The 23,763-nt window shown below is 37.1% G+C and overlaps 2 protein-coding genes across 2 annotated transcripts in view; one reads left to right on the top strand and one right to left on the bottom strand.

Moving 5' to 3' along the window:
• Positions 1-23,763, bottom strand: part of LOC140164293 (DNA-dependent protein kinase catalytic subunit-like) — a 209,920-nt gene that overhangs the window by 158,111 nt on the left and 28,046 nt on the right. The gene's annotated exons all lie outside the window — the stretch shown is intronic.
• LOC140164289 (uncharacterized) lies at positions 2,748-23,480 on the top strand. Its single transcript, XM_072187560.1, has 9 exons — positions 2,748-2,808; positions 6,989-7,147; positions 7,848-7,903; positions 12,744-12,843; positions 14,192-14,238; positions 15,409-15,499; positions 18,059-18,304; positions 18,684-18,765; positions 20,383-23,480. The coding sequence occupies exons 2-9, from the start codon at positions 7,004-7,006 to the stop codon at positions 21,225-21,227; spliced, it is 1,611 nt and encodes a 536-aa protein (XP_072043661.1). The 5' UTR covers positions 2,748-2,808; positions 6,989-7,003; the 3' UTR covers positions 21,228-23,480.

The following is a 23,763-nucleotide window of genomic DNA, read 5'->3' on the forward strand; positions in this document are numbered from 1 at the left end:
CACTTCTGGGTCCATTTTATCACTATCTGCACCATTGATCCATTTCAGAATCCGAATTGATGCAGAATTTATCCTCATCTAAGAAATACTCATGATTTTCTTCTTCATCTGAAACATTTGCGACATTATTTGCACAACTGAATCACTGCAATTTAATCTTTCCAAAAACTACGACTTTCGCCATTAGAATTGTTTATTGTGAACACATGTGCGAATGGTAGAGGGCTGACATCCTGAATTAATTGCATTACGTCGCGTCATGCTCATCAGTCTCTACACAGCCGCTGTGGTTCCGGTCCCTTCACTTCTAGTGTGGAGCGAAAGCGGACCAAAGCGGCTGGTGTAGAGACTGAAAATTATATTCATTCCTGATTCATTCATAAAATTCACGGTGCGTCGATTCTGCTATGGGTGACGTGCATTAATTGAAAACAGCAGCAAATTAATTTCCGACATTTTCTTTCGAGATTTATGAAGAAAATATGAATGTTTTTCAACAGATCATCAAATTACTTTATTGTATATATTTTTTCAATTGGTAGCGTTACCCACACGCTTTATATATTGCTCCAACGCTTTTTAGAAACCCACCATTTATTCCACAAAATGTTAACCCCCACCCTTTTTACAGATTTTCAGAATTCCCAACCCCACGCTGGTAGAAAGCGTGCCGGACAAACAATGCCAGCTGTGACCTTCGCTGGCGAGACGTTGTTTTCAGGGTTGTCAAACCCTTGATTTGGTAACCCAATTGGGCGACTTTTGAAGATTTTAACCGGGACAATTTCCTGCCCCATAGAATACAAAGGGTAAAGAAAAAAATTGGGCGACTTTTCGATTATTTGATTCGGGCTGAATTTTTTTTGGCAACCCTGGTTATTTAGCGTTAATTTAACTAAATTACTACGCCACTGGTCTCTAAATATTTTGAAGTGTTGTCCCATGGTGACGAAACTCCTGAGAACTCAATAAACAATCTGGACAAAGGAATCATCCAATCACGTTTCTAGCCACGTGAGATCACCGCAAAAATTCATGATAAAAGGTCACTTTCCCAAAGAAAAATAGTGCAATCCGTCAATTCCGCCATGATCTCTTAACTTAAATTACTCAGACCAAAATAATCTCTAGCGCATACAGGGAACCAAGCAAACGATAGAAATGACTTGTTTCTCATGACGACTTTTGACTTTTCTCACTTCAAAATAAGTACTTTCCCCACCCCAAATTCACCTCTAAAGGAGTGCAATCGATTGAAAAATAACTCAGCAAAGCTTAGAACCCAATTTGATATCTAGATATCACACACAAAAAAAGCCTTAGTATAAAAATGCAGCGCCGGAAGTTGCCGAAAAATGAGGTAAAATATGGCTACCATCGAGCTGGACTCCTTAGGCCCATTAGCTCCGCTAAGAGCCAAAAAATTAATCCACCAAAAGATCTTAAAAATATTTTATCGAATGTTCTTAGGCAACTTTTTTGCAACGTTAGAATAGTGGTCTTCATCCTAATCATAATCATAAGCCTAATCATAATTCTCACATAAAACCTCGCCTGTGGCCTAATCCCAACCCTATTAAAACTGGCCTAACCTTAAAATTATTGTGAAAGTACTAAGATAGCTTATAACTGACAAGTTCCTTTTTAAACACTTAAGGGGGTACTACACACCTGTGGTAAATTTGTGACTATTTTTTGCATTTTTCTCAAAAACTAATACTACACTGGTAACAAAAGTTATGTATATTATTGGGGCAAGGAATCCAATTACTACACTGAAATTTCAGTGAATCAAGACAAGCGGTTCAGTAAATATGATAGGAAATGAGGTACATCCTAGCGGTACCTCATTTTACATCACAAGTGTCGAACCGCTTGTCTTGGGTCACTGAAATTCCAGTGTAGTAATCGGATTCCTTGCCCCTATAATATACATAACATTTGTTACCAGGGTGTTATTAGTTTTTGAGAAAAATGCAAAAATAGTCACAAATTTATTGAGGGGTGTAGTACCCCCTTAACACTGATGAATTTTCAATATATGCCACTGAGTTTTTGTCCAACAACAACCACAACAATAAAAAAAACTATTTTCTCATTTCTAAATGTATTTTTACCTGCACATCAAAAAATAAAATTAGGTATTTTAATTAAAAATACCTTTAAAACTTATTGAACTCTAGATAATACTTATTGATCATAAAATTGTATTTATCCTATATATAGCATCGGTGACAACAAAAAATAATTAATCTGACAAAAAATGTGAATTTAGGGGGGCTAAACTTGCCAGTTTACAAAACATTACATTTTTTCTTGCATATTTAATGACCCTGTGACACAACGCGCAATTACAGAATTTTTTTATTTTTTATTTTTTGACAAATTGGGCATGCAGTTAGTGTGTATGCAAAGTTTCATACTCTCTTTCTTTTTATAAAGAAGGCACAGACTCCCAAAGATGAAAGTTATTTAAAGGGCAACTTTTGGGTCCAAATTTAGACCCCCCTACTCCAACTTTAAATGGCTGCCACAGAAAATCCGTAAGAGCTACAGACCTCAAATTTGCAGGTTTTTAATATTTTTACAGGTACAACATATGACTTAAATATAAAGCAAATCTGAGGGGGTCAGGTGGGGCGCCTCCTTGATTTCATATGGAGTGACCCTATTATGTTAATGAAGATCCGGGTATTAGAAAAAGGTGGTGTACCGGAAGCACAAAGTTGACCTATAGACTCACATCACATCCATCTACGAGCCGTCATACTTTTGGTGTTTTGAGTGAATTTGTGAAGATTATAATTGGTAGGTTAATTGATTATCTTTATTTTTATGAACACTTAACAACAACCAACTATAAAAAAATATCTCCCAGTCTTTGTTTACAATGCAAAATGCTGTGTAACATAATAATTTTTGTAAAAATTCAAAGAACAGACCTTCCAGAATAGGTAGTCGTTACTCTGAGTTTCATGCCTAAAGAGGCAATCGTCAGACGACACGATGACATGCTTTGTACTTTACCAGTCGACTGCACTGGTGTATACTTTCAGTCATTGTCAGTAAGTGGGTCCGCACTATAATCTAGTGTCAAAAGTTCAACACATATTTCTTAAAGCAGAGCTATATCTACATTTATCATATTTTATCGTAAATGAACTGTGATAACAGGGATCTAAGGTAGGCGATAGGGTAAAAATAATAAGTTTATTAATGAATATGTACACAGGTATGTACATCATAGTGCTATTTTATTACAAAGCACACAGTTTGTAGTTATTAAGCTTATAAATATGAGGGTATTATGGCCAGGAGAACAGGATCTGCTAGAGTTCAAGCCCCGGTTCAAACCTTAGCCTTGCCTTTTATATAGGCAAGCTGGGAATTCTCCCCCGGGGGGGTACTCAGTACAAATGACCATACGGGGACGTGCCGCAAACATGGGTAGCATTTTCGGCCTTCTGGTATATCAATGACCCCTTTTTCAAAGCCTATTTTGGTATATGAATGGGTCCTTTTTTCAAAATCTTCTTGGAAAACAGCCCAATCGGAAAACAGCCCAATTTTTCCTTAATATAGCCAAAATTTTCAAAATTTTCCCAAAATTTTGGGAAAAGTAAGACAATTTTGGTTAAATTCGGCCGATAATTTTGACTTTTGGTATATCAATGGGTCCAAATTTCTTGAAAAATTGGTATATTTATGGGTCCACTTCCAAAATCTCAGCGGCACGTCCCTACCAAAACCAAAGTTGAGAACCCCCCCGGGGAATTCTCTTGCTCTCACAAAAATTTTCTGTGTAAGATCCTCTTCAATTGTGTTCAGTTTATACTGTGAGGTTTTAGTGCAGATCAGCATATTTCTTTGATTGTGCATGAAGCAGTGAAGAATATAATTGCAGAATTTCTTCTCACTGCTTTATAGTATGTAGGAGTTGAATGTGTAGCATCTTGTAGTCATGTAAAGCTGTTGGTCCCATGTACAGAAGAGTCATCCCTGACTGTGCACTGTGCATGTTAAGTGTCAGAGCTATTTGCAAAGAGAATGGGGAGTGGGACCATGCCTAATGGTTCTGATATCTGCAATCAATCCTAGGCGTAAAGCTATTCGGTGTATGTGTTTAGACGGTAGCCTATTTTTGAATGTAACTTACATGCAAGCCAGCAATTAAATTACACAAGCAAGGGCAGCGGAACCGGGGGGGCCAAGGGGGCCGGCCAGTGGCCCCGCCACTTTTTTGACCAGGGGGCCTGGCCCCCGCACTTTTAACCTAAATGTGCTGTGTGTAACATGTCTGGGTGAACATAAGTAATCAAATCTCTATTCTAGACCCTTAACATGCTTAAAAAAGTGTAAAAATGATGCACGAAATGGCATCAATTGGTCCTTCATTTTGCAAAATTGTCCAACTCCCCTGTGTTAATACACAGTGTGTAGGCCTATGGATGAACAAATTCCCCTTTTCGCTTCTGCTTTGGACACCCAACACTAAAAGCAATAATTTATACAATAATAGTGAAAACTTACCCACGAATGGCTTCAATTTGGGCCTTCATTTAACCCATTTTCTGATTTTTCAAACTAAAATTGTACACAATAATAGTGCCAGAATGGTCCAACAAATGGCTTCAATTGGGCCTTCAGTTTACAAAAGTTTCTCACTTCCCCCTGCTTTCGCCCTTTTTCCTGCTTTGGACACCCGATACTTAATGTTTACAGTAATAATTTATACAGTTAATAATAGTGAAAACTTGTCCACGAATGCCTTTAATAGCTTAATTTCACCAATTTTCGGCTTTTTCAAACTCAAATTGTACACAATAATAGTACCAAAATAGTCCATCAAATGGTTTCAATTAAGCCTTATTTTGCAAAAGTTTCTCACTTCTGAGGGGGCCACATTATGTCGATTTTTTAATCACCCGACTGGCCCCCCCCACTTTCAAAATCGTTCTGCCGCCCCTGACTACAAGCGAGTGTGTGTCCACACGGGACTTACTTGTAAGCCAACACACAAGTAAGCGTGACCTTCACTGGTAAATTATGCCATGATTATACACAAACACAATAGGATTGGATCATCAAGGTCATGCTTACATGCAAGTTACATGCATGTCTTGTTCACACTGGCCTTACATTCGAATGTAGCTTGCTACATGTAAGATATCTTACACGTAAATCTTCAAAAGTAACTTGCATGTAGCTACATGCGAGTGCGTTTAGATGGGCACTACTTGCAAGTTTCCATTCGAAAGTACTTACAAGTGACTTTACAAGCGATCGTCTGAACAAGCCTACTGGTACAAGCAACTGCAGGCATGTTTAGATGGTAGCCTACTTCGAATGTAACTTACATGCAAGCCAGCAATTAAATTAAGCTACACTCGCTTGTAGTCCACACGGAACTTACTTGTAAGCCAACTCATAAGTAATTAAGTGTGACCTTCACTGGTAAATTATGTACAATCACAATAGGATTGGATCATCGAGGTCATGCTTACATGCGAGTTACATGCAAGTCTTGTTCACAATGGCCTTACATTTGAATGTAGCTCGCTACATGTAAGATATCTTACATGTAAAATCGTCAAAAGTAACTTGCATGTAGCTAGACGTGAGTGCGTTTAGATGGGCACTACTTGCAAGTTTACATTCGAAAGTACTTACAAGTGTCTTTACCAGCGATCGCCTGAACAAGCCTTGTGAGTGTGACCATAACTTGTCATCATAGACTTGTTCAGATGATCGCTTGCAAAGTCACTTGTAAGTACTTTCGAATGTAAACTTGCAAGTAGTGCCCATCTAGCTACATGCAAGTTACAAGTGACGATTTTACATGTAGCGAGCTATATTCCAATGTAAGGCCAGAGTAAACAAGACTTGCATGTAACTCGCATGTAATTAATAAGCATGATCTTGCTGATCCAATCCTATTGTGATTGCATATAATCATGGCATAATTTACCACTGAAGGTCATGCTTACTTGTGAGTTGGCTTACAACTAAGTCGCTTGTAGACACACACTCGCTTGTAGCATAATTTAATTGCTGGCTTGCATGTAAGTTACATTCAAAAGTAGGCTATCGTCTAAACACACCTCATATCACAAACAATTGCAACAAAGTGTATAAACTGACCTATGCCCTAGATGAGTGATGGTATACACTGTTCGCAAGTATTCATCATCCACCATTAACTGATTATAGTTCGCACGCACTTTAACCAGTAATTTGCAAGAATTATGACCAAAATTCATTTCTATTAAGACCAAAGTAGTAATAAAGAAGCAAATTTTTCTCGTGGGGTGCGCAATTTCTTTGAAAAAGTAATAACCCAGTTTACCATTTTCCCTCTTGGGCCACTGTATTGCTAAATTTAAACTTATTTCCTTTGTTTTTCATTTTTCTTTGATATATTTGAAAGTACACTTTGTTTTCGATGGGGGTGCGTCGTACCACCCACACCTGCATGTACCGGTACCCCCATTTTTATTCAGTCTTGCCCCCCTGGAAAAAAATCCCAGCTACGCCACTGGAAATACCAATCGCCCGTCGCTCACCAACGGAGTATTAAGTTTATATTTATAATATAGGGTGTTGACACTGTGCCACTCCTAAAATAAATAAGCTAAACAATGCGTTTTCATGTCAAGAGAAACAAATCTTGGAACTTGGTCATTCTTTGGGCTGCAGGCACAAAAATCTTGTGTGAAACAGAGTTGAAATTTCGTTATGTACTGCATAAAATGCCATTTTAAATTTTTGCCCTTGCTTTCTTTGTAATAGAAATGCTGCGCATGCAAAAACTTTGGACAAAACCTCAAAGACAGACGTGTCACTTCAAATTTCTTCATATCTTTCTAAAAAGAAAATGATGGTTTAAGGGTATTCTCCCAATTTATCAACCATTTTTAAGTGACAATTTTACAGATATTTTTCCTTGACAGATCTCTGACTGCAACTTTAACTCATACATTAACTTTAGATTACCACAGCTACCATGTCATCCAATAAACAAAAGAAAGGTAGGAAAGAAATCAAGCCTCAAACAAACGCAATAAATTTAGAAGAATTCCAGGACGTTTTGAATAAGGCTGCACTACCAAAAGATGGTGGACGTGGAACATCAGACCCAAATAATCAGGTAAGGCAGATTCTCCCTAAAGCAGCAAGATATGTGCGCAAAGTACACATCATGAGCATATAGTGCGAAGTTCTTGCGACCAGGGTCCAGGGCCTGCTTACGAGTCCTTGAAGCGCTGGGGTTGTAGATGCTCTTTGATAGTGCGAAGTTCTTGCGACCAGGGTACAGGGCCTGCTTAAGGGCCCTTGAAGCTCTGGGTTGTAGATATGCTCTCTGCTGCAATCTCAGCCTTATTTGGAGCTTTTTTTTACAGATTTTCCTTGACAGAGTGGTTGATTCAATACCATATCAGAGATGCTCTTTGTTTTGTTAAAAAATAAAAGAGACCATCACAGACCCTCTAGAACTGAGACTTTTCCCAAAAAAATGTGACCTTTTCTCATGTAAAAAAAAGTCACCCCTGCCTTTTAATATGGCAATAGGATCAACCCAAATGTGCCACATGTTACCCATATAAAATTAGCATCAAAATTGAATTAGTAGTTTCAGAGAAACAAGCAGTACATGCATAACAGGAGTTAAACATTAGCAACAACATGCTGTATCAGGCCAAACTAACAAGTAAATACGGTACATGCTGCATTCATTTGAATAATTTCCCTACTGCTTTGAATTAATTTTATTTGATTGCTAAAAAATAAGCTTGCCATAATTAACCATTTGCTAATATGCATAGCTCTACTTTGTTCATCATTTACAGAGACTGCAACGAAATCCAGCGTCACACCCATCTTCAGGAGCAAGGCCAAAAGAAAGGTATGTGAAATGTTATAGGATTGCATGACCTGAGCTTTCTGAAGTCACTTCAAAATTTCAAAAGATGAAACTAGCCCACACAAATTAATTATGTGGGCTAGACAAATTATTGTCACACGGTACTTTCTTTTTGAAATTGCAGTATTTAATAAAAATACATTTTCAATGCTCTCTGTATAAGTCTTCTAGGATCATTATCTCTTTAACTTCTATTAAAAATAGATTTTGAAATGATTGATGGATCGATCAACTGCAATTATGTATCTGTGACATAGTATGATCCCTAATTGAGGCAGATATGTTACTTATATTTTGTTAACTCTTTATAATGCGTTCATGTTTAAAGTAGAGGTTTGTTTCAATTATAAATATATAATATAAAAGGATTCAAAGAGAAAGTTAAAAAGCTCACCCTTGTACAGAGTTAAAATTGGGGTGAGAAAGTGGAACTTCTCACACATTAAAGTGAGGAGATACATTCCTAAAATGACCATGTCCGCCACAACAGATGGTATGTTCAAAAGTAATGGTCATTTCGATCCTGATTTCTGGCTAATCTGACTAATAATTATAAATGTGGTTTTGGCCAAGGAAACATGTCCTCTTCTTGGCCAAGCTTCCCCTTTCCAAGATTCAGATAGGCTCAAGGGACACCACCCACTTTATTGGTGATCTGAATCATACCAGCCATATGATTGGTTAAAAGTTGATATCTAAACCTACTTGGAAGTTTGTGATTGGTCAGGAAAGTTTAGTACCAATCACTGTTAAAGAAGCTTCCTATTGGATGAGATTAATTATCTGATTGTTCCTTCATTTGTATGTATATGGAGAGACTTCCTCTCCATCTTCAGTCTAATCTACAACATGACTCAGAGAACACCTCACTGAGGGGTTCGAAGAAGATTTTAAAACGCCATCGAAATGTGTAAAGCTTTATCTTCAGAAATAAAACAGTTATGCTTTGAGATATAAACATCAATAAGTGTACTTGTGTGTTAATGGCCACGCTATTCATTCGTCACATGGTAGCAGCTAGGTTTACGACACCTGAAATGTTCTTCATGTAGAACTTTTGTTTGAACAGGATCATCTAATGTGGAGGAAGTCTAACGGAATCCCAGTAGCTATGGGTGAGTTATCCATATTTGTTAAAGTAGTGAAATTGGCATTATGGTGTAAATTTGAATCCGACATTCAAATTGGTGTAGGTCACACTAGGCCTCGCATTAGAAGATTAAGTTTCAGTCAAGCATTATGGCAAATGCAATTTTAAATTTTGGCTTTGGATGATTCACCTTTTTATGTAATGATGACCTGTCTTAACCAACAGGTAATAAAATAAATTTTGAAAGAAAATGGCAAAATGTGCCGGATAACAAGTCAGTTTACTTTAAATGTTTAATTGTAACTACTTACATTTACAAGTGATTTTGAATTACTAAAGAAGCAACATTTTGACATTGTATCTATTTGATTCAAACTATAAAGATGGCCATTTGGTACCCCAATTTGGGTACACCACTGTATCAGATTTTACTGATTTTATCACTAAGGACTACAGTCAGACGGACTTAATGGGTGAAGTGATGAGTTTATTTTGTTTCACTTTAGTCAGGAAGACTATTGTGATGTTTTATCAGGGAAGTGCTGAAGTGCCACCTCCCTGCTTTTATCACTAGGTACTAGGGTCGCACGAGACCTAATGGTGACGTGATGGGTAACTTAGTCACTTTACTCAGGGAAGACCTTTGTGATGTTTGCCGCACAGGCATTTTTGGCTACTTTTATGATTTGGCTCTGTGAGATATAGTGTTGAATTGTTGATGTTAAATTGTTAATTTAATATCATAATAACTTTGAATTAAAGTTAGGATCTTTCTTTTTAGTGAAAAGAAAGTTTAATAGCAATTAAACTTAATACCTAGAATATATTTCATTTAAATATATAATTTTGAAGTGATATTGAAATGAATTAGTACCAGATCTTGCATTTATGATAATGCAGATCTACTTGTTGCATATCTATTGAAAGCATATAATTTTAGGTTAGGCATGTCAGTATCGCATGGGTATACTTCATGATAGAACTGGATAGTCAGTGAAAGTGGCACCTTAATTACGAAACGCGTAATTCTAATTGTAACCCAGGACTGGTAGTGTTGGGTGCAATTTATCACTAGGGACTAGGGTTTCAGACAAACCTAATGGTGATGTGATGTTGTTATTGCCACTAAGGACAATGTTTTGGCCACTCTGATGTGTTCTTGATGAATTGCGAGAGATGCTAATTTAATGGTTACAAAATGAGACTTGTTATGCAACCAATTTGAAAAGAACTGCCATGCTAAAATTTTGTAAAGCAACTTAACTGCTAATTAAGATGGAAATTTTGACTGCCGACAACAAAGGCAAAACTTACTATAATAACATGTTTTAACATACACATGTTATAAGAAATGTTGAACTCGAAACTGTTCTAAAATTGATCATTAAAATTTAAACTATTTTGGATATATATGATCAATGAAATTTAAGAAGTGAAGAACCAAGAAAGTAACAATTAAGCAAGCAAGAAAGCAAATTAATAACAAAATTACACAAAGAATTACTACATTTGTGTGACTAATTTTAGACTTGAATGTTGGATGATATTTAACCACCATATGCCACTTTCAGTGCATAACATATGGGTGGCTATACTCTAAAGCTATTTGGGTGACCAATGGTCTTCCAAAACCATGCCGTCCTACGCAAGGCATGAGATGACACATCATACAGAGACAATGTATAACTCTCTGTTGAGATAACTATATTATGCTGTTTGTTATTTTACCTGAACTATATTTATCCTGCTTCTAAATACATCTCTGCCAGATTTTGCTCCAGAGAACAACATGAACTTTGACTATATATTCCATATTATATATCCTACATGGCGGCGACATGCTGATGACAGAAAATTGTTCCAGTAACTTTGAATTGCTTATACATGTATATAACTTGTATCCTGCTTTATAATACATGTATAATGATCCAGTTTATGTGTAAAAGGCTAGTACACATATCTATCCAGCTTGTATGTGATAAACTGTAGCTGAACCAAGGGAAAAGGTCATTTAATTTTGACCAGGCAGATCTCTATGGCAACTGAACTTAACTTTGACATTTCCAGAAATGTTTTACGTCTTTGTAACAAGACACCATGACTGTGACCAGTAAAGGATTTCCTTGAATTGTACACAGAACTTGTACAACTTTACCTTTGGACGACCTACATTTTACAAGGGTATACTACTTGTCTTAATGGTTACCATAGCAACAGATGACTTTTGCATATCTTTCTTGTAACAGAGGACAGAGCACTCTATAACCAGTTTAGAACTTGACTCTGGAAAGGGATCACCTTCAACAATGTCAACAAACTGTATTGCATTTTACTTTTACTACATGTATGGTTGCTATGGACACCGAAGATGCGACTGGCTGCATTCAGAGAGAGCAGAACTTTCTACAGTGTACTGAACACAATTTTGCATGTTCTGAAAATATTATGCCTTGAAAATTATATGACATTCGCCTAAAACTCTATGTCAAACATTGACTTCTGTTAATATTTTAATCTGCCCAGAACAAACCTGCTCATGGAAACACAGTTCCATACTTAGAGAAGGGGGCATGTGACATAGTATGATCCCTAATTGAGGCAGATATGTTACTTATATTTTGTTAACTCTTTATAATGCGTTCATGTTTAAAGTAGAGGTTTGTTTCAATTATAAATATATAATATAAAAGGATTCAAAGAGAAAGTTAAAAAGCTCACCCTTGTACAGAGTTAAAATTCGGGGGTGAGAAAGTGGAACTTCTCACACATTAAAGTGAGGAGATACATTCCTAAAATGACCATGTCCGCCACAACAGATGGTATGTTCAAAAGTAATGGTCATTTCGATCCTGATTTCTGGCTAATCTGACTAATAATTATAAATGTGGTTTTGGCCAAGGAAACATGTCCTCTTCTTGGCCAAGCTTCCCCTTTCCAAGATTCAGATAGGCTCAAGGGACACCACCCACTTTATTGGTGATCTGAATCATACCAGCCATATGATTGGTTAAAAGTTGATATCTAAACCTACTTGGAAGTTTGTGATTGGTCAGGAAAGTTTAGTACCAATCACTGTTAAAGAAGCTTCCTATTGGATGAGATTAATTATCTGATTGTTCCTTCATTTGTATGTATATGGAGAGACTTCCTCTCCATCTTCAGTCTAATCTACAACTTGACTCGGTGAACACCTCACTGAGGTGTTCGAAGAAGATTTTAAATACGCCATCGAAATGTGTAAAGCTTTATCTTCAGAAATAAAACAGTTATGCTTTGAGATATAAACATCAATAAGTGTACTTGTGTGTTAATGGCCACGCTATTCATTCGTCACAGTATCGTTGTTTAAACAACTGCAGTCTGATATCTGACAGCCAAAATAATGAATAAATACTTTAGACCCAAGGTAATCAAAAGGTTAATTTTATTTTATTATTGTCTGAATTTATTGGAATGTGTTTCTACTCTCCTGATTTTTTGAGCTTTTTTGTTTGTTCTACACATTTCTACTTCAATTGTACTTTTATAATAGTGTGCTTTTTTAAAAGTACATGTACGGAGTCAATCAAATTTGATATGTATCTTTTGATTGTGTTAGATGTTAACAGGTTACTTATACACAGAAAAAAAAAAAAAAAAAGAATACTGCTGGTCTCTACCCTGGGTCTCTACTTAAGAAAATAACATATTCAATTCAATGCAATATAACATCGTATTTCATAAATGTTGCAGGTTTAGGAACCATTCAGGTGGAACAAGGACTGCTCCTCCTTCTGCTCCATGGAATGACCCTGGGCATGGCCATATACAGCCCAGACAACAATTTCCAGAGGTAAAGTTGCTTTCTTTTCTTTTATAGCACCAAGGACCACCCTTGGTAACAATTTCATTTTATAGCATCATGACATTTACCAAAAAACAAATTCAAACAGTATATTAAGGCAAAACAAAATGTACTGTTTGTCTCAGAGGTCCCATACATGTTAGTTGAAAATGGCCAACATTAAATATTCTGAAATCCAGATTTTCTTTTTTTTTCTATGAAGCACAAATTGACTTTTTCAGGTAAAAAACAATTGTAGCATTTGATTCTGAGCCATGCAAAATGCATAAGCCAGACTGAAAAAGCTTATAAAGAGCAGGCTGACTATCATGCATGTGGACCAGAGGTTGATTAAATGTAAGCCCAGAATACATTGCAGCCACTGACAGCATGTTTGAAAAACACATGGTTATTTTCAGAAAACATCATGCTGGGCTCCTGCTGTGCATGGTCAAGGTTGTTATACAACAAGATAAGCTATGCTTCTGCATGCATGCATGTGCAAGAAAACTTGGCTGGTTCCACCTTCTTTTCCCAAGCATATAAAATATCTATCATTGTTTTAAAAACACACGACTTTTTAATTTTCTTGGTAGCAATGTATCAACAAACATTACCCATACCCAATTATCAATTCAAAACATAAAAGTCGCGATGAATATTCCATCAAAACTACTGGTTCTTATTTTGCACATAAATTTGAATGTGAAATGGCTCCTTTATTACATTGTACCTATCATACTGCATGCTGGGATTACATTGAATCAACCTCTGCATGTGGACTGTAAATCTTAGTAGGATTATAGCTTGTATGAAATGTCTAACAAATTGTGTATCTCGCTATACATATATTTGTGTATTGTCACAACTCGTATTGGGGTAGTGTAAGAGGTGCTGCACAAAAACCTGCAATACACAAGTTGTCTACCAAATGCCTTCATTTGGCGCTCATTTTGTAAAATTTTCCAACGACTTAAGACATCCCCTAAGACACTCCAGTGCGTAGCGCAAGCGCGACAAAATGCCCACTTCGCGATCATATTTCACACACCTTGTGTCCCCCCATGATCAACTTCAGATCGATACCCTTGCACAGAATAGCTGGATAATGGAATGTATAATCTATTTTGCATCTTGAAATGGACATCTACAATGTACATTGTCAACCACTGGCTGATGTATTTGACATCAAAGAAACAAAAACAAATCATTTCTTTTATTTGGCCTAATACTTCTTGCTTTGCATATTCTTACAGTATTTATTCAATTATACATGATTTACAGTCAAGATACATATTTATTTGCTAAATTAACATTTAACTGATAAGATTGTCTTTACCATGTTCATTATTTTCAGGAACGCCCCCGAAATCCACCATCATATTCATCAGCAGTACAAAAAGGGTATGTGACATTATATTATAATCAGGGTTGCATGACCTATCTATTCAATCTAGACCCAAATTTTCAGGATTACAATGATGTAAATCTTGTTAGAAAAGTGTTTGGAATACAATTAATTACTAAGAACACGTAATTTGCAATTCAACATTGTTTAATAAGAAATACATTTATTTAATGTTGTCTGAATCTATAATTGTTTATTTAAAAAAAAGATATATGAGATGACTGAGTGAGATCCAATTTCTTGCTTGTTTGTTCTTCAAAATTTCCTGGGAACGATGCCAATGTAAAGAGACGCTATAAGGATCAAATGTCAGCCGAAGTGGCGCAAGGTTAGGGACATGTGTTTTGCGTGTTTTCCATACTGACGTACTGATTGTTTTCAACTTGCCAATAGTAATATGTCTTTATTTCTTCTGAAAGTTATATAAGGATAAAATCTATTTATTTTACTACAGAAATTTCACATCAAGTACAAAATATAATAAATGTCTGATTTACACTACTCATATATTATATTTGCATTTCTTCAAACGCAGTTTTCTCGAAAAGTTGTTTATTAGTGGTGCCCCACCTTAAAACACTGTGGAATGAAGCTGACAATATTATACTTGAATTGAGTTTTCATTGAATAGTGTGCTTTTTACGTCCTTGGTGCAAGTCAGTATTTTGCAAATCCCCCCTCATGTGAGCACTACACAATAATTCAACCAGGCAAAAGCCAATGGCGACCATCCTGGATGCAGTGGCGGCGCCAGGATTTTTTTTCCGGGGGCAATAGGGCACCCAGCACACTGTTTTATCTATGCTTTCAGAATCATCACAACAAATCATAAACAAACTGTTTCTGAATTTGATTGAAAAAGGTGACATCAGACACAAACTAGTTTCTCTATCTCTGGTTCCAATCATAATATATTTTCCATTACCTGCATTTCCAAGATGGCCATCATCTTCCTATAATGTGCAACTTGCAATCCTGGTAGTGTGATTTTGTGTAACTTGCAATATTGAAAGTTGCACACAGACATATCATTTTTTTAAAAACACAGTTGATCAAATTTGATACATCTATTGTGTAAATTGCTAACAGTTTACTTTGTCTCTACCTTAAGAAAATCATATATTACATTTATTAAACATCAAATCATGATTCACATAATATTACAGGCTTCACGTCTCAAACCAATCGGGCCCAAGTGGAACTAGGAATGCTTATTCACATGGTGCCGCTGAACAGCCCAGACAACATTTTCATGAGGTAAAGTTGCTTTCTCTTCTTTTACGGCAGCAAGGGCCACCTTTCCTTCCTTCCTTCCAATACTGTGCAGCTCTTATTTGGTCGAGAATAAATGCACAACGTGTTGTAGGCATGCGTCGCATAAGACGACGGAAAAGTTGAAAAACAAGTGCAAATATAAACATGTGCAAGTAAAATGTCTGGTGATGCCACCTACTTCAGACAGACATCCCTCAAAAGAGTCTTGAAGCAGTTGAGGGATGGGTATGCAGCAGGGTCTGCTGGTAGTAGGGGTGTCAACATTTATACGTTTCATGTTTAACCGACCGTAAAATGCACTATCCGTTTAGGAAGCTCACTATCCGTTTAATCTTTTTTAAGTTATAGACCCTAAATTTCTTGTTACCAAAGGTTGGAACCAGAGAAAAACTGCTATTTAAAAAAAAATTAACCAAAAGTGCTGAGGTTTTTATTCAAAGCTGGATAAAGTTACACATTTTAATTACTTTTGCCTCTATTGAACAGCTACATGTAGCAATGCATGTTAATTCAATATGTCCCTATATATTTTTCATAAGTTTACACGGTTAACCGACCAGTTTGTGGTCTGTTTAAACGGTTAGACAAATAACTGTTAATTTACACCCCTAACTGGTAGATGGTTCCACTCCTGGATGGTGCGAGGGAAGAACAAGCTAGCATACGCTGAAGAGTGGGTGCGTGGAATAACGAACCTTGAACTGTGGCTTCTGGTGGTTGATGTAAGCTGAGACATGTAGTGGTTCCAGGTTGAACTGGATTTTATACATCATGTGCAGCCTACTATTGCGGCGGCATTCCTGAAGTGAAGTCCAGCTAAGATGTTTCAGCATGGTGGAGAGACTACTGTACTTGCTGTAATCACCCATGACATACCGAGCTGAGCTGCGTTGGACCATGGTTGGACTTGCTCCAGTTTGATTGTATTTCTCTGCGGGGTCCCATGAGGTGGCAGCATATGTTACTGTTGGATGGAAGAAGGTAGTGTACACAGCTTCTTTGACCTTGTGTCTGCTGTGACTCAGGTTCCTGGAAAAGAAGGCTCTGGTGCTGTTGGCTTCTTTTGAAATGGTATCAACATGAGTATTGAAGCTCAACCGAGCAGCCCTCGAATTAAGGATCTGAAGGGGCACGGCAACTTTTTTAGGGCAAGTTGATAATTGCCTTGGATTTTCACTGAAAAGGCAAGGCAGCACGGCAATTTGTAATATTTCAAAAGGGCATCATGGCAACTGTTGAAAATTTGAGAAGGGCACCAAGGCAATTTTTCAAAAGCGAATAGATGCATTGCTGTCAGCTGAATTCGACACCAAAGTAAAATTCGACTCTCAACTTTACACTAAAACTAACCTGATTGCTCAAAAAACCTGCTAAAATAATACAAAGCAATCAAAAATCAACAGTTTAATTTACTTAAATTTTGCGATCCCTGTAGTCAGCTGCAAAACTGACTCGAAACAGCGATGAAACAGCTGTAACTTTGGTAATAATATTGATCAAATTCACCGGGATAAAAACTATTTTGTTCAAAACATATCTAGAGATGGGCTCACATGTACAAGATAAGGCGATACCGGAAGGGTATCGCCATCGGTTTGCAATGAGAAGTCAATGTTGCTAATCGAGAGATCAATTGATTTGCCCAGCACTCGGATTTTGTTCATGACACGAGGAAGCTTAGTTACTAACAGCGTTTCTGATTGGTCGATAGTACGCTGAAGGTATTTCTCTGACCAATCGGAAAAATGAAGTCAGATTTCTAGCAACCATATAATGTATAAAAGCCGATGTGATTGGCTGAATATGTAAGCTTATGTAGGGGTAATGAATATTAATTCACAACAAACTATTGTGTATACTGTGATTGATGGCTGGGTTACGATGCTCAAAATAGCGATTGTGTTCAAGATTTTTGATTTAATTTTCCACAATTTTTCGGGGTTTTAACCAGTACTTGTTAATGATTTATAATGAAGGGGCAGGGCTGGGGCACCGACGGCAACTTCATTAGAGGGCACGGCAAGTGACTGCCGTCGGTAAAGGACATATTTTGAGGGCATTACGGCAGTGGGGGTGGGCACCCACGGCAATATGCTGTCGGTGCCATGGATTAATTCGAGGGCTGCAACCGAGAATCTAGACTGACTCCAAGGTACTTGGCAGAGTTGATGAAAACCACGTCTATGCACATTTCAGAAAAGGATCCATGGTGGGTTAGACCTGGATATTATCAAATATACCACCAAGAAGGTAGACAGACAAAGAGGGATGCATGTCCAGCAATACCAGAGCAACTCTAACTTCATCTCAACAAGCCAATTCTCCACATCATCTTGACAGTTTTATACTTGTCCGACAGTGATCATGTTGAAACCATCAATTTGTATCACAAATACCTGTTGCGTAAAAGCCTATCATGCAAATTCATTGAGTGATGATGATTAATCCTGTTGACTTTATATGCAGTACATTAAAGGCTTCATGTCTCCTGTTGTAATAGTTTTGATTTATTATAACCCATTAAAATCTCCTTTCTTCTAGCCTATCCGAAGGAGCCCTTCTGAAAGCAATTTATGCCATTCACCACCAATCATTGGTAGGAGGCATGAAGGGCCACCAGGAACCTTTAAGGAACCTATGCCTGGTATGCTTCGAGCACGAGCCGATTCAGGATATGGACATTCAGAATATCAAGAAGATGAAGGAAGGGAACATACAACACTGGATAATTTGTCAGAATTGCTCCAAGGATCTTCACTATCAGGAAGGCCGGATACAGCAAAGCAGGTAAATTGTTGGCGTCTATAAATATGAAAACGCCATTAGATTATAATCTCCATGTAGTAAATATGGTAACTTCCGACATCACATAATTAAACTTCTCACTTCAAAAAGTATGAAAAAGTAAGTAAATAAAATCACTGACCATTATGTTTAATTTGTTCCAGGTTAATTCCTTGGTTAAATACTCAGATCATTTATTTCTTGCTTATGAGCTAAGACTCATGCAAGGCCATAGTATATGGGAAAGCCAAGGTATGTGCATCATACAATATGCGTGCCACTTGTACCAAGCATATCTTCCATCAAAATGACATTGTTATTGCAGCCTGTAGTAATATTATTCTATTTTTGTTAATAAATCTATTACAATCATTACAAATAGGTTCGCAACTTTCCACCTCCCGAAAGCTCCTCACGTCATGTGCCACCTGAACCACCACAGACAGGACCAATGCTACCATCAAGTAAGTGGGACAACATGACTGTGTATGCCTGCCCATACCCACTGGTTAAACAAACCAACATTACATTCACCACATTACATTCACCTACATTTGAAATTATAAAAAATTTGTGAAATTAGATTTGCAACTAATTTTGCTAATTGTGCCAAGTGTCATGCATGTGAAGCAAGTTAATATTCTGAATGTCTTCAAAGGAAATTGAGATTTTTCAAACAATCAGCTATGAAAGGCAAAAGAACCTTTGATCGACCATGGATGTTTGGTCGATCCTTAATATTTATTAAATTAATTAACACCGATTAAAGGCCTATTCAGTAATCCCAGCACAATTAAGTGTAAAAAAATTCCTTTGTTTATAAATTGCTTAAAAGTGAAGGATATGACATTCAAATTGTCATTTGGTATTTTTGAAATGAAAAATTTGGCAAAAAAACAAAGAAAACATCAGTATTGATGAAGTTGAAGCCCCATTGAAATACATGTAGCTAATTTATATATTGTCAGTATATAAATTACAGATTCATGTAAATTTTGTCTTAATACACGGCTTTCGGCTGAACCACTAGCAGGCTATGTTAGCACAACTATGACAATATTATAACAAAGGTACCAAAATCTGAATTTTGATGATTTTTACGTCCACATGAGCAAATCACTGAATAGGCCTTTAACTCACTATTATTGTTAATTGTGACAACATTATGAATCTTTGCATGCAATGATACTGACCAATACAAATTTACCATTACCATATTTGTTCCATTAACCACCCATGAAGTTGCTAGGTGGGCGCTTATAGGAGCATGGGCGGTAAATGGAACGAATACTGTAATTCTGATTAATTAGTTGATAGTGATCATAGTACATTATATCCAAAGATCAAACAAATTTGGCCGTCATGTGATGGGCGGGCAACATGATCTTCATTTTTATTCATGTTAAACTTGGATAACTACACCACTATATGTATAAGGGAGCAAACCAAATGTTTGATGACATCCTATAAATGAAAGTCTTTTCGTTCAGAGGAAAGGGGTCAAAAAGTCTGATCACATTTGTAAAAAAGCTAAATAACATATCGGTCAACAAAACCCTATTGGGTAAGCAAAAGAATGCATTTTTTTCAATACAATTAACACCACACAAGAAAGGAACTAACTTCAATTTAAATTTGCTCTAGTTGTGAAAATGTTTCATCAAAACATTTTCTTGGATTCAATTAATATCAGTTATTTTGGGATAACATGAGCTGTTATTTTTTACAAGTTCAAACACCCTTCCCCACCCAAAAAAACAAAACAAAAAACTGTATGGGCCTGTTTGCCTTACAGTGCGGTGGACTTTCCATGTTTTTACTATTCCAGTACAGACCTAACCCTACACCGGTAACTGCCGTCAAAAGCTTTCATATATTCTGATGCTATTTTGGGTCTAAAAACACTGTCCAGGAACCACGGAAGTCTCTGCAGTTCCTGTGTTATCACCAATGACACACAGATTTTTCATGCACGTGTCCTCATTTGTAGATGTTTACAAAAGTATGCACACACACACCCACAAAAACTGCAAAAAATAGGCCTTGCTTATAAATCAAACTGACTTTTGTTTGAATTTCAGTTGACAGTGAGAAACAGAAGGGCCAACAATATCTGCGGGGATACCTGCCAAGAATACAAACAGATTTTCAGAAAAGATTTCTGAGACTCCTTATGAATCAAGAGTCTCAAGGTAATAAAAGGAATGCAATGTTTGCACTCTTTGAAGTACATGATATTCATGCTGATCGACTGTTGCATTATAATCATTATGTAAACCAAGATGACGAAATGCATTCTGAGGCTTTCTTACTTCAAGACTTACAAGCAGTACAATGTTGTATAGGAAAGCAAATCCTTGAAATTACAAATTCTGATGTTAAGCATGCTGAAGACCTAATGGACCAGAATATGACTATGTATATGTTAAGTAAGAACAGTCCCTGTCTACCATGTGCAGACATATTGATAAAGTTTGTTGGAAACTGCAACAAGCAGCGTCACAATTATTCTGTGCCAAAAATTACCAAATTGTCTGTTCAGTACTTACAACATTACCGTAGCAAGACAATTGACAGTGATAAAGGTCTGCAAAAACTTATAGAATACAGACGCAAAACAGGTTTTAACATTGAAATTAAGTCACTGGATCGGAAACAATTTTTCGCAGCATTTGCTCAATGGTCATACACAAGGCAAGCTTGTAAAGCATACAGAACACCTTGCACACTAAGAGATACAGATACAACAGATGACAAACTATATTATGATATTCTTAGTGATCAAACTGTTAAAAGCCTTACTTTTGAAGACATAGATGACCGACTTGCCCGTTTGGGAGTGATAAATACTGCAGAAGAGGAGAAAAAACAAGAAACTGACGAAAAGGGGTTTAGGACCTTCTTAAGAGAGGCTTCCAAAGACTGAAATGCATGTATTCAGAGAATGCATATTACCATGCCATTTGTGCACTTGTTCAATAGTGTCAATGCAAATTTATATTTTAATTATAATTGTAGTCACCGGATACTTTTACGATCGATCTGCAACTTTTTTAGGTACTCCTTTTGCAAGTAAACAAATAACCTGTTTTGACAAATGAAAGGGCTTTATCCTAATCTTTAATTTGGCCAAACTGTGAATCAAGCTCAACGTCTTGTAGAAATATTCCAGTCAGGAGATGGTATAAAATCTACTTTTAATTTAACCCTAACACCAGTAAAAACCACAAAATACCACGATGAAAAATTCATAACATGCATGCATCCCAGGGTCTGCGATGACGCAATCAACCGAAGTGTGATATGCTCACGGAATTGCTGGCCGGGCAGCAACAACCCGAGCAGCTATCGGTCCGCGATCGTTCGCTTGGCATGCGAGGGGTCAAAGGTTCGAATCCGGGGGTGCCAAGTCAAAAATTCTTCTTCTTCTTGAAAAATTCGGATCTTCTCTGACTTCCGATACCAAACAGCATGGGTCAGTGTTAGGGTTAAAAACGATGAATTTGTCCAGATTAGAGTGTCCCTCTACCCCTAACACCAGTAAAAACCACAAAATACCACGATGAAAAATTCATAACATGCATGCATCCCAGGGTCTGCGATGCGCAATCAACCGAAGTGTGATATGCTCACGGAATTGCTGGCCGGGCAGCAACAACCCGAGCAGCTACTGGTCCGCGATCGTTCGCTTGGCATGCGAGGGGTCAAAGGTTCGAATCCCGGGGGTGCCAAGTCAAAAATTCTTCTTCTTCTTGAAAAATTCGGATCTTCTCTGACTTCCGATACCAAAAAGCATGGGTCAGTGTTAGGGTTAATGAACTGTAATATCTTGATTATCTTCAGGCCTTCCATTTTAAGATGCCTTACACCTTTTGCATGCCCTAATCACAAAAATTCAGACAGACAGATAGAACAACATACTGAAAATTAGCCTCATGCATATCTTGTTGACCTTGCTTTCCACTCATCATTCTCATACTACAAATATGACCAAATTTCAGTTTGTGGGGTTTTCATAACCCAGTGACATGTCCAGAGGGTGGCTTTGGGCCTATTTGGGGCATATCAGCCTCTCCCAAGTTGACTCCTATAGCTCCCGAGGTACATTTTCTGGGCATGCACCTGATGACTATATATGATCACCAACATTCCATGACTGTTGACCCTTCTCAGAATGTCCATGACCAAAAAATTATAACATTCTGTGACTTTTCCATGTTGAAACCCTAATGTGAAATGAAACATTAGCCTGAGTGTGAAAGGGGAAATACCCCACATGCTAGTGCATCTACTCTATTTGTTCCAAGTACTGGAGTTACCATCTTTCTAAAACACTCTGTATTCTCAAGATTCAAAATCAGTACCACATTCTTTAGTATTCAGTATTTTTCCAATATTCTACAAAATATTTGGCATATCTCAGTGACAGCTTCAAAGTGCTTGCCTACAGTCTGTTACTTCTGACTGGTGACAAATGTTATTTGGAGCATGGAATGTTTGTAGGTACAAAATAAAATTGTTCACAATAGTATGCATCAAAGTAACTGATGAGCAGTCATTAATCTCACAATGGGCTATTCCAGAAAATAGATAACACCCCCTATAGAGGAGTTCGGATTTCCGGAACTTTTGTACGGTCGTGATTGTTGAAAATCCAGACTTTTTAAGTGTCCAAATGCGAAAAAATCCAGCAAAAAAATAGTTCAAAATCAGAAATCCTCAATTTGAGAGCTCATTTTGGACATTTCCGAGATTTTTTCTTCATTTAATTGGATTTCCAAGCTTTTTCAAGTGACATTGACAACTGGAATTCCAGTCGTTTTCAGAAAGCAGACTTGGAAATCCAGACATTTCCTCCTCTATAGGGGGTGTGCACATATTTTCTGGAATAGCCCAATATGGGTCCAAGTGGAATGAAACTCTTACACCCATCAGCTTGCTTATTTTGGGTGGTTTCCTGAACCATCAGGGTTTATCTTTATTAATGATGTCAATAAATAGATAAAAAAATAATTAAATAAATAAAAATACAGGTAATTTATTACTTGAATGTGTAGGATGTGTACATACTAAGTCACGGAACTGGAAAATGTATATCTTGCTTATTTTCAAATTGAGTCATGTATCCCAGGTCATGTATTAAATGATTTTGTGTGATTAAAATACATTCCAAAGATGATCAGTGATGTGTATTTGTATTTTCTCTTTCAACCAACATGTGTTCATTGGGGCATTCTATTGAATGCAGAAGGATGGGGTCCATTATCTGCCACTTTGGCAGCTTTTAAGTAGGCAAAATGTGGTTTGGATCCACTCCTGACACATACAGAAAGCCTTCCACAGGTAATCAGAAATTTCCCAGACAGATCAGTCAAACCAGGTCTCCAGGATCTGTGATTTGAGTCGGCATTCATTTGTACAGGAAAAATTTTCCCCCAATTTGTTCAAAATGTGGGTCGGTC

Source organism: Amphiura filiformis, chromosome 11 (assembly GCF_039555335.1).
Source record: "Amphiura filiformis chromosome 11, Afil_fr2py, whole genome shotgun sequence".
In the NCBI taxonomy this organism is placed as follows: Eukaryota; Metazoa; Echinodermata; class Ophiuroidea; order Amphilepidida; family Amphiuridae; genus Amphiura; species Amphiura filiformis.